General features: G+C 43.2%; 1 protein-coding gene across 1 annotated transcript; it reads left to right on the top strand.

The window, feature by feature from the left end:
- Positions 1-4220: 4220 nt before the first annotated feature.
- Mrpl16 (mitochondrial ribosomal protein L16) lies at positions 4221-9299 on the top strand. The gene is given in 5 exon segments (XM_055613810.1): positions 4221-4363; positions 4638-4703; positions 6731-6879; positions 8652-8801; positions 8803-9299. Coding segments are annotated over 5 exon segments (756 nt in total). The 5' UTR covers positions 4221-4308; the 3' UTR covers positions 9139-9299.
- The last annotated feature ends 2073 nt before the right edge of the window (positions 9300-11372 follow it).

Genomic DNA, 11372 nt, shown 5'->3' with positions numbered 1-11372 from the left:
AAACACATGCACACGCTCGTGATTACATAATTCATTAACAATACTCTGCTGTGCTTGCAGATGGGAGCCTAACATTGCTGTCCTCCGAGAGGCTCCCCCAGAGCAGATTGGAACAGATGCTGAGACTCACATTGGGTGGAGAGAAGGAAGACTTGTGGAAGAGTGGGAGGGAGAAGAGAAGGGCCTGGAGGGGACAGTAGCTCCACAAGAAAACCAACAGAGGCAACTATCCAGGGCCCCCACCGGGGAGGGGGGTGGCTCACGGGGACTGAACCTCCAAACAAGGACTGGACCTAGGCCCCCTACACAGATGTAGCTAATGTGCAGCTCAGGCTTCATGTGGGTTCCCTGTAAGGGGAGTGAGGGCTTCTCTAATATGAACTCTGTTGCCTGCTTTTTGATCACTTCCCCCTGGTGGAGCTGTCCTGCCAGGCCACCTGGGAAGAGGGGAAGAGGGGAAGAGGGGAAGAGGGGAAGAGGGAAAAGGGGAAGAGAATCCATTTAGTCTTGATGCAACTTGATATGCTGGGGTGGGTTGTGGGGCCCCCCTTTTCTGAGGAATAAGGGAGGGGGTATAGGAGAAAGAGGGAGAGAGGGTGGGAATAGGAGGAGAGAAGGGAGGGATTAGGATCAATCTCGATGTAAAGTGAATAAATAAATAAATTTAAAAAAAATACACTTGGTTTAGATGTCTGACTATAAGGGCATATTGGGCCCTCTAATGGCCACAGACGGTAAAGCCTAAACTTTGGAGTAGTCACTTACATATATTTTTGTAATGCTGGGGAGAGGAAGGGGGAGAGACAGAAAGATGCTTTCCCCAAGTAAGATGTGTACACAGTCATATGTGCCTTTGACTAGGTGTGAAAGTGGCCTATGTCAAGGACAAGTACGTAGTCAAGTACAACACCCTCTTATGGAACTGGAACCAAATAGAAAGAGACAGAAATGGCAAGACTGCAGACTGGAAAACATGATTTCAATCTATACAACTAGGCAAAACCCAACACATAACAAAAGGTTTTAAAATAAGTACATTATTTTTAAATTAGTATACAGAGTGATGGGCTTCCTTATGGGGTGGTCACACATGTTCTCCTTTTGTTGATCCTCTCCCCCGCCTCAAGTAGACCCCATCTCCTACTGGTACTTCCTTTTTCCTCACGTTCTCCTGCTTTCATGTCATTATGTATTCTGTTATCCGCTTTTTTTGTTTTGTTTTTCTCCCCTCCCTGACTCTCCCTTAAGACCTCTCTCCCCATTGGTCCCCTTTCTGGTTTCAACACACACACAAATTAAAATCGAGAATCTGCATATGAGAGACATAACAAGCAGCTTTGAGTTGATAAAAGAGAGCATGTGCATATGAAAAACACACTAGCATACATACAAGCAAAACACAAATGTTGAAATCAAAAGAATCAGAGGAAACTTGATATCGCTTATCAACAAAGGGATGAGAGCTGCCTGTCACCACTGTGTGACTCACAATTCATTAGACTGGAAGATGCTATCAGACATCAACTTTAGTCTACTACTTTACCCAGTTTTTCTTCACTGCCTTTATCCAGAAAGTGTGGGGCTGATATTTTGTTGTCTGTGGCTGCTGTTGTGTTTCTTCATTACTCTTCCATTTAGAAATGGCAACTGCTAATGGCTAGAGAGACGGCTAAACTGTTAAGGAGCTATCACTGTTCTTTCAGAAGACCTTACTCAGTTCCCTTGCCTATGGGCAGCTTACAAGCACCTGGGACTACAGCGCCCTCTACTGGCAAGTGTGGGCACCTGCACATCCATGCAAATGCATTTTTGTAAAATTGTTCCTTATAGTTACATAGTTTCAAAACCTAAATGCTCAATACTGCATAATACAACACTGGATTAAATTTAGGGAAAAAACTTTCCCTCAGCTCAGTGCTACTTTAAGAAGAGAGATAATAGTGAAAATAAGACAAGAAGGAGGGAGTCTCTATTTCCTACTTTTAGACTCCTCCCAATCAAGATTTTTGCTGGCCTCTGATCAAGCACTTCTGCTGACCTTCCTTGGATGAGTGGCACCTGTTGTGGAATTAATTACATCTCTTTTTTAAAAGGTTGGAGTCCTAACCCCCTTCCTTGTTCTTTGAAATGTGGCTTTTTGCCAGGGAAGGAGGGAACGTGCTCTTTACAAAGGTGAACAAGTTTAAATTGTGGATTTTTTTTTGTATGCCATCTCATTGCTTATTATTATGTGTCTAGCTCTTAACATTGCCTGGCATAACATGGAAGGGACATTTTATAAACATTTAAAAACTGAATTCTCTTTATTGGAAATGACTGGTTTATAAAACTTTTTGCAGTATTCAACAAAGTACAATGTACTTCATGCCAAGATTTTCATAGATTCATAGCTTCCATAGGTATCCCTAATGCTTCAGACATTGCAGTTTAAACTCTTTATATATTTTTTACTTTTCATTATTTTAATTTATTTTTACAGTTTATTCACTTTGTATCCCAGCTGTAGCCCCCTCCCTCATCTCCTCCCAATCCCATCCCAACCTCCCTCATCTCCTCCCATGTCCCTCCCCAAGTCCACTAATAGAGGAGGTCCTCCTCTTCTTTCTGACCCTAGTCTATCAGGTCTCATCAGGACTGGCTGCATTTTCTTCTTCAGTGGCCTGGTAAGGCTGCTCCCCCCTTAGGGGGAAATGATCAAAGAGCAGGCCAATCAGTTCATGTCAGAGACAGTCTCTGTTCCCCTTAATAGGGAACCCACTTGGAGACTGAGCTGCCATGGGCTACATCTGTGCAGGGGTTCTAGGTTATCTCCATGCATGGTCCTTGGTTGGAGTATCACTCTCAGAGAAGGCCCCTGTGCCCAGATTTTTTTTGGTTCTATTGCTCTCCTTGTGGGGCTCCTGTAAAATTGTGTTCTTAGGGTGGCTTTGTAAAGTCCATTAACACTTGGGAAGCAGATTCATTGCACAGGTGTGTAGATTTCTAAGCAATTCTCCCAGTATATCTACAAGCATTATAGGATGTATTTACTGTTTGTGAAATTAATTCTTAAGGGCACACGGATTTAACACGACTTAAACACAACAAACATCAGTCTCATTTGCCAATCCCATTTGAGTCCTTAAAGCTTGGATACAAATCCTCTTGTTCTAATCATTACAAAGCTCCTCCTGAAAAATGGTGTGCCTAACATTTCCAAAACGATAATTATGCATTATCTCACTTCCCTTTGTTATTTTTGTGTGGTCCATTCACTATCCTCCATCCTGGAACAGCAGAGTGTTCTTAACTACCCAGCCATCTCTCCAGCCCCTTCTATTAGATTTCTTGAAGGAAAAGACTTGAAGACAGACAATGCCCCTCTTTTGTGAAGACTTTAGTCTACTACCGCATCTTGAAACAGAACTGCTCTCTTACAGAAACAGACTGATCCTGTTAAACTGTGCCAGTTTGAGATCACCACCATGCCAAACCAGAACTGAGGCGAAGATCAGTCTTGACAAGGACTGCTTAATATGCATACTTTTTAGCCAGCTCCCAACCCAATGCTCCAATTCGTCCTCTAATTAAATTTAAGCTGCCGGGTGTGGCGGAACATGCCTTTAATCCCAGGACTGGGGAGGCTGGGGCAGGTGAGGCGAGCCTGGTCTACATGGTGAGTTCTAGGACAGCCAGAACTGCTTAAGGATCTACCCCTTCATCTATTATTCAAAGTGAAGCCACCTTAAAGGAATAGTAGCTTTTCACCGTTACTCTCTCTTTAATTGGCATATTGGAGACAGGTGATCAAACCAGCCAGTTGGGACTGCCCAAGCCTGTGCTTTTTACCTTGAAAACTCCAGCTACAGCTCTTCTCGTGGATTTGTCAGGACCAAACTCTGCAAGCATCCAGTAAATAAGGCAATGACAAATCAATGGTATCTTTCTAAGGTCCTCTAGAGAAGGGACATACTGTAGCGAAAATTAAGGAAACAACTTGCCTACCAAACCTCGGGCTTTCACAGACTTCTAGACCAAGGTGAAAACCCTGAGCCACGACTACGCAGGAAAAACTAGACACCCTCACAGCGACATGAAACACCTTCGGCATGGCTTGGCTTTCAGGGCCATTTAGCCGGCAGACATTTGCTCCGGAACCAGGTACTAGGCCCAAGTTTCCTCCGCTTCCGTCGGGACTCTCAAAGAAGTGGCCCTTAGCCAACGTCACTTCCGGTCCTGTGCGCATTCAGGCCGACTGAGTTCTGCCTTCACTGAGGGAAGCTACTGTTGTCGCAGAGGGAAGCCTCACCCAGCCTCACGCGCGTGACCATGTGGAGGCTGCTGACGCGCGCCCCCGCCCCGCTCCTGCGGGTTCACTTTTCAGGTCAGAAGACCTGTTTGGTCTTTTAAAAAGTCATTCCCCTCTTCTTCCTCTCCACACTCCAAAGTATACGCTTACTCTGATAGGACCTGAGCTTTCCTTTCGCCACCCCCACTCTGGGGATGCCTGGATCCCGCTCATGTGAGGGAGACGGTGCTCCGGGACCCTACTAGCTCTTTGGGGAGCCCTCTTAGTGGAACTCGCGCCCCCATGCTTCCAGACACCTCTGTCAGGAATGATCCAGAATTAACAGTATTGGCTTGATTCATCTTTGTAGATTCTTGGGCAGCCCTTCCCACCAGTGCTGGTCTGAAGACATTCCTCCCAGTGCCCACTTTTGAAGGTGAGTGCCTGTCATTTACTTATCTGCTAAAACCCAGCGGATGATAAAGACATCATAGGTGATCTTGTGCTTCCTATATCCGTTGAGTGATTCAACAAAATAAATGTAATGAGGGCATGCTGTGCTGCCAAGCTATGTTCTAAGCACTGGAAGCAACGAACAAAAGAAACCGTAAAAGTTCTTCGCTGCTTTGGAACACATACCTGTTGGGTTCGTTCCCAGCCATCCTGCCACTGATATATAGCCCATGATCTACCCAGTGACGGCTAACTGGGCACTAACTAGACTTTTTATCTTCTAAGTGACAGTACATACATGCAGACAATTAGCAGTAGTGACCAGGTGAGTTGCAATCCTGTAAATCTAACTTTACTTTTTTTATACTAAAAACTCCAAAAGTACAGACGGCCTGGACCTCAGAGGGTCTTCTGCACATAATTGTTAAACTACTGTACGGACTGGAGCAATGGCTCAGCGGTTAATAGCTTAATAGCACGTGTTGCTCTTGCAGAGGACCCAGGTTCAGTGGGTCCCACACGATGGTTCATAACCATCCATATTCCAGTTCCACGGGAACTGCACATCAGTACATGCAGGCAAAACACCCATAAAATTTTAATAAAATGCTGTGTGCTCTTGGAAGTGCATACCAAGTTGTAGGTGAAAGAAAGCATTACCAGGCTTCACAGTAGTTGCCCATAGAAGTTGGGAGTGGGGGAGATTGTAACTTGGAATAGCAATTTTGTAATTTCACTGACAATTCCATGAATCTTTGAGGCTTCCTGTTTTATTTCTATCGTGGAGCCATACATTTTTCACATTTAATTTTTTTATGAATCACAATTGTTTTTCCCAAGTTGTCAAATGAAGAGGATAAAGATGTGAAAATACTGATCAGAGAAATCCTAGGTTGTAAGTTTCCCAAGAAAATACAGCACAATTGAAGAACTTAATTTTTATACGATGTAGTTTTCTGTATCCCTGTTAGCATCCAGAGGGGCAATGAAGAACATGCTCTGTGTTGACTGAGTTAATTGTGAAATGTCTCTACACCGTAAGTTCTTCTTTTTTAAAATGGAGATTTGAATACCACCTGCCCAATTACCTGTTTCTTGTTCTAGGCAAAACTTATGTGTTCTTGTTTCCAATTTTTTTTTATTTATTTTTATTTTGTATGCATGTACATGTGTAGGTACACATGTGCCATGGCACGTATGTGGAGGTCAGAAAACAATTTATAGAGTCAGTTCTCTCCCTCCACCATGTGGGCCCTAAGGATCCAACTCCAATGGGCAAGCTTGACTGCAGGTGCATTTTACCAGTTGAGACATCTCACAGGCCCCTTGTTTCCAATTTCTAATACTTCACTTTGTATTTTTGCTTCTTTTTCTGTTTAATGTGGTTCATAACTTCAAACTTTTAAAAAAGAAACCCTAAAAACTATAAAGATTGCCATGCATGGTGAGATACACACTCAGCCCAGTACTGCTTGCAAGTTTAAGGTTACATGGTGATCAGCTGACACCCATTAAGACTGTATCAACCCTCTGCATATATGTTATGGTTGTGCAGCTTGGTCTTCTTGTGAGACTCCTCTAACAGTGGGAGCAGGGGCTGTCTTTGACTCTTTTGCTGGTTTTTGGGACCTTCTTCCTCATACTGGATTGCCTCATTCAGCCTTAATACAAGGGGAGCTGCCTAAGTCATGATGTGGGGGCGGGGGGAGACTCTCAAAATACTGACGCTGCTTTAACGGTGAATGAAATACTAATTTAGAACAGTCCCTGTTACAGGTGCTAAATGAACATAGAGCAGGGGTTAATAAGTGAATTGGTTAGAAACATTTATATTATTATAGCTGAAAGATCCCAGTATCAGTGGAAACATCTACAGGAGAATAGTAACCACTGGAATTATTATTCTGTAACCTAAGACTTCCACTTGATTGGTGTGACTCTTCATAGGGAGAAAGCAGATCCTCCGAGTAGCATAGCTTCACTATTTCTTGTTGCCTTTCTTCCTGCTAGATGTCTCCATCCCTGAAAGGCCCAAGCTTAAATTTGTTGAAAGGGCCCCACTTGTGCCAAAAGTAAGAAGAGAACCTAAAAATCTGACGGACATTCGAGGACCTTCAACTGAAGCCACTGAATTCACAGAAGGCAATTTTGCAATTTTGGTGAGTGACAAAAGAGATTAACAAAGTTTTCTACCCTTTGAGTTGATTTGTCTCTTCCTCTGCACTTATTAGAACTGCCACACCTACATGCTACATTCCTGTTGCTCTTAAATAGATGTGGATCAGAGACAGCCCCTGTTTCCCTTACTAGGGAACCCCACATGGAGACTGAGCTCCCTATGGGCTACATCTGAGCAGGAGGTCTAGGTCCTCTCCATGCATGGTCCTTGGTTGGTTTCTGCAGGCCCCTCTGGGCCCAGACTTTTGATCTTTATTGGTCTCCTTGTGGAGCTCCTGTCCCCATCAGATCCTTCTATCTCCCCTGCCCATCCCCCCAGACCATTCTTCCATAAGACTCCCTGTGCTCTGTCCAAAGTTTGGCTGTGAGTCTCGGCATCTGCTTCATGAAATTCCCTGCTGGGTGGAGTCTTTCAGAGAACTTCTATAGTAGGCTTCTGTCCAGTACCCTCTCTTCTACTGCTTCTGGTGTCTATCCTATTTGCCCTAGGGAGGCCCTCCCTAAGGTCCTTGTTCTGTGGATTATAGTATGGTTATCCTGTATTATATACTAATATCTGCTTATAAGTGAGTATCTACCATGTGTGTCTTTCTGGGAGGGAGGGAGAGACGGAAGGTAAGACTAGGAGGAGATCAGGGAAGGGCTACAATTGGAATAGGAAGTGAATAAATTATAAAAAATAAAAATAGATGTGGATCAAGGCTGCTGGGCACCCAAATAAACATGAGTTATATATGTCTTCTTTGGTGTAGGATTGAAACACAGTAATCATGTACTGGATGCTTGAGAGTGTGACTAGCACTGAATTCTGTCTGCTAGCCCTTGATAGTGTCCCAGTGGATCTGATAACCTAGTAGCTACTAAGCAACCAACAGGCAGGTAGTGTATACAAGAGGTATACACTGAACAGGTGATTCATATCTAGGTGAAACTGTATAAAACAAGATTTTTATCTTGTATAAAAACTGTATAAAAGCTAGATTTTTATCTTGCTACTCCAAAAAGTGTTTAGTTAAAATTGTAAGTTGTTTCCACCAGGATCTCCACTATTTCAGATGGGTTGAAACTATAGAAGGAGTAGGGAAGACTACTGTAAAAGCACGGAACAAAGGTGCTGCCTCATTTGCCCAGTAAGAATGAGATCTTTTCAAGCTTCTGCTAAAAGTGAAGTGTTCCTGGCTGAGGATTAGAGCAGCAGCTGCTTTATTACTGGTTGGGTGGTTTCCATAAAGATTAATGTCAGTAGCCACACATGTGGATATGCACTAGCATTTCTGCTCTATCAGGCAGCCAGAGTGATGGCTGTAAATTCTTCTTCCCCTGGCCTGCACTCTACCCAAGTGCTGCTGCTGACCTTTCAGAGCCTTACGCCCACTCTGCATTCCTCCTGGACCCCAGCTACACTGATTGTACTTAAGCTCAGCAAGCCCTTTGCTGTGTCAGGGTGTTTACATCAGTGTTTCTCTGCCTGGGACTCTCTTTCTCTTTCTCTTGACTAGTTCTTAGGATTCTGTCCTCAGCTTTAACTCTCATATGTACAAAAAGGCTTCCCTGGGCTCTCCAATGGGAGTGACTCTACCTTGATGTTCTCTATTACTGTCCCTGGGTGTCTCCTCCATATTACTAATTAGGACTTCTATGTTTATTTTCCATGTGTATCATTAAAGCCACTTACTATAAAAAAGAAGCATGCTAAGAGACTCCATAATATTTCTAAATCCCCATGTGATTTGATTTTTCTATTCATTTTCAGGCACTAGGAGGTGGTTATCTCCACTGGGGCCATTTTGAGATGATACGCCTGACAATCAACCGTTCTATGGATCCCAAGAATATGTTTGCCATATGGCGAGTACCAGCTCCTTTCAAGCCCATCACTCGCAAAGGTGTTGGGCAGCGCATGGGGGGGAGGTAAAGGTGCCATTGATCACTATGTGACCCCTGTGAAGACTGGCCGCCTCATAGTAGAGATGGGTGGACGCTGTGAATTTAAAGAGGTACAGGGTTTTCTGAACCAAGTTGCACACAAGCTGCCCTTTCCAGCAAAGGCTGTGAGCCGTCAGACTCTAGAAAAGATGCAACAAGATCAAAAGGAAAAAGAACAGAACAACCAAAATCCCTGGACCTTTGAGCGCATAGCCACTGCCAATATGCTTGGCATACGGAAATTCCTGAGCCCATATGACTTGACACAGAAAGGGAAATATTGGGGCAAATTCTACTTGCCTAAGCGTGTGTAGTGAAGACACATGTGCACAGACTCTTGAGCAAGAATCTGCATCTTTATTGTCCTTAGGATCTTTGATGGTTCTTGGATCTTAACTAAGCACATCAGTAAGTGACTTCTGAAAAACTGTTATCTGAGTGTTTCTAATTAAAGTTTGAGTGTAACTTTGGGGTACAACTTTTCCTTGGTCAGTTTCAGTTGCTTAAGAGATTAAGGACAATTTGCATAGCCAGGTGTGGCAGGGCATTTCTTTAATGCCAGCACTAAGGAGGCAAAGTCAGGAAGATCTCATTTGAGTTCAAGGTCATCCACAGCTACAAGCAAGATCCTGTCTCAAAAAAAAAAAAGGCCATATAGGAACTCTTAGTTCCTGCATGCCTCCAGAGATGAAACTTGTCTTTGTACCTCAAGGTTCTGGAAATGTAAATATGTACACAGCCTAGTTTATGACATTTTGCTCATTACAAATGCATTTTTAATTATAAGGATAAAAATGACAGTAATGATTAGTAGATTCAACAGATATTTATTAATGCCCAGCTGCCCATCTTCTGTCAGTCTCAGAAGGGGATACATGGAATATGACAAGGAATGTACCTTTTAGCAAAAGAACTCATAACAAAAGTAGAAATCCATTGTGCTTACAGATCTGAAACTATCTAAGGAGGGGCATTTTGGCTCTGTCCCTTCAGGATCTAATGTATGTGGACCACACATGTTTCTGCTCGATAAATGAAGGTCCCATGTGTTCCAAAACTTCATAGTTCCAACTCCATTTGTCCATAACAAGATTAATCTTGTTCTGAGCAAACCAGCATCCCCTATTCACATTCAGGGAAACAGGAATTGATAGAAGTATAAACCACTTGCTTTTGAAGATAGGTAGGGAATGGCACACTGGTAAAAACATTGGTTCTTATCCTGCTTCTTAACAAATAAGATCTCCAGCAAAGAACAGACAAGTATTTTACTTACTTTCAAAAGTTAGACCAGATTTTTAATTTATCTTACTGAGTGTCTTACAATGTAATAATCTCTAAACAAATTATTTTTTCAAGTGAAGCACAGTAAGACCTTGAATTGCAGGCGTGCTTGGACCAGTTTCTTGTACATGTCACTGATCTGTAGCTTCTGCTAACACAGACCTGGTAAGGGCTGAAGGAGCAGCCTCATTACTCTTTCTCTCGTTGTTCTGGGTAACAGAGTATGCTGGTTTGGAAGCTGAAGCATAGAATAAACTTTCTTTTGTTGGAGGAATGAATTTAGTGAGTGAACCTCCATCCTGAGACTAACCACCATCTCTGCCAAATGAGAGGCTATAGATAGAAATTTGCACCACTGATAGAAACCCAACCTCTACTTACCATCACCACCACCCCCAAAACAAAAGCAAAACACTTTAAAATGTATGATATGGTAATAGGGGGTTGTTGTTATATTTTTGCATCTACATCTGATACTAATCAACTACGTTCCCAATGATACCTTAAAGAGTTTAAAAGCTAAGCCCAAGGACTCATCCATGAAGGACATCAAAGCTAGACTACAAGTAAGCAGGTTTCTGGAAGTGGAGGCACTGTGTGTGCTAAGCAGTAGGGACACAGTAGTGTCTAAGACAGGCATGGTGCCTATCCTTAAGCAACGTCTGCATTAAAAACTAATCTTGGACCTGAAGAGGGAAGCAGACAACTGGTTGGTTAAGGTTGAAGAGCCTTTAGTGTAGAAGTAGTGAGTACCATGATCTGAGAGATGGCTTCACAGAATTTGATTAAGACCCTATTAAGTTGGGCATGCTGTAATACCTGCTTCTTCACTACCATCCTGGCATTCAGACTCTGGGTGTTGTGCCCTAAACAGGGACCCATTATGTTTCTCTAAAATGCAGGCCTGCCCTTTAAGGGCCATCTAAGCCAACTTTATATTGCTGGGCTCCCTGTTCCTTCATCCCTACCCGCCTCAACTCCACATTTTCATTAATTTGTTTCCCCTGTTTGTGACATTTAATAAGCAGTTGATTGGTGCCCTGTGTTGTAAGTTTCCTAATGAAAAGAGGCAGAGCTGATGAGGACTCTGAAGGGGAGACGTGATGGCACCACAGAGGTGGAAGATTGGAGATGCCTGTTGAGATTCCATCTGTGAGGGCAGAGGAAGTAACAGAAAATGGAAAGGAAAAATTATATATTACACAGCATGGTGTTCATGACCAGGATACCACCTCTCCTGCAGGGGTGAGAAACTTCTCTCAAA

The sequence above is a fragment of the Psammomys obesus genome, unplaced genomic scaffold (assembly GCF_907164565.1).
Source record: "Psammomys obesus unplaced genomic scaffold, mPsaObe1.curated_primary_1811, whole genome shotgun sequence".
Classification (NCBI taxonomy): Eukaryota; Metazoa; Chordata; class Mammalia; order Rodentia; family Muridae; genus Psammomys; species Psammomys obesus.
Note: the sequence above shows the minus strand (reverse complement) of the source record. Positions and strands in the feature narration are given on the sequence as shown.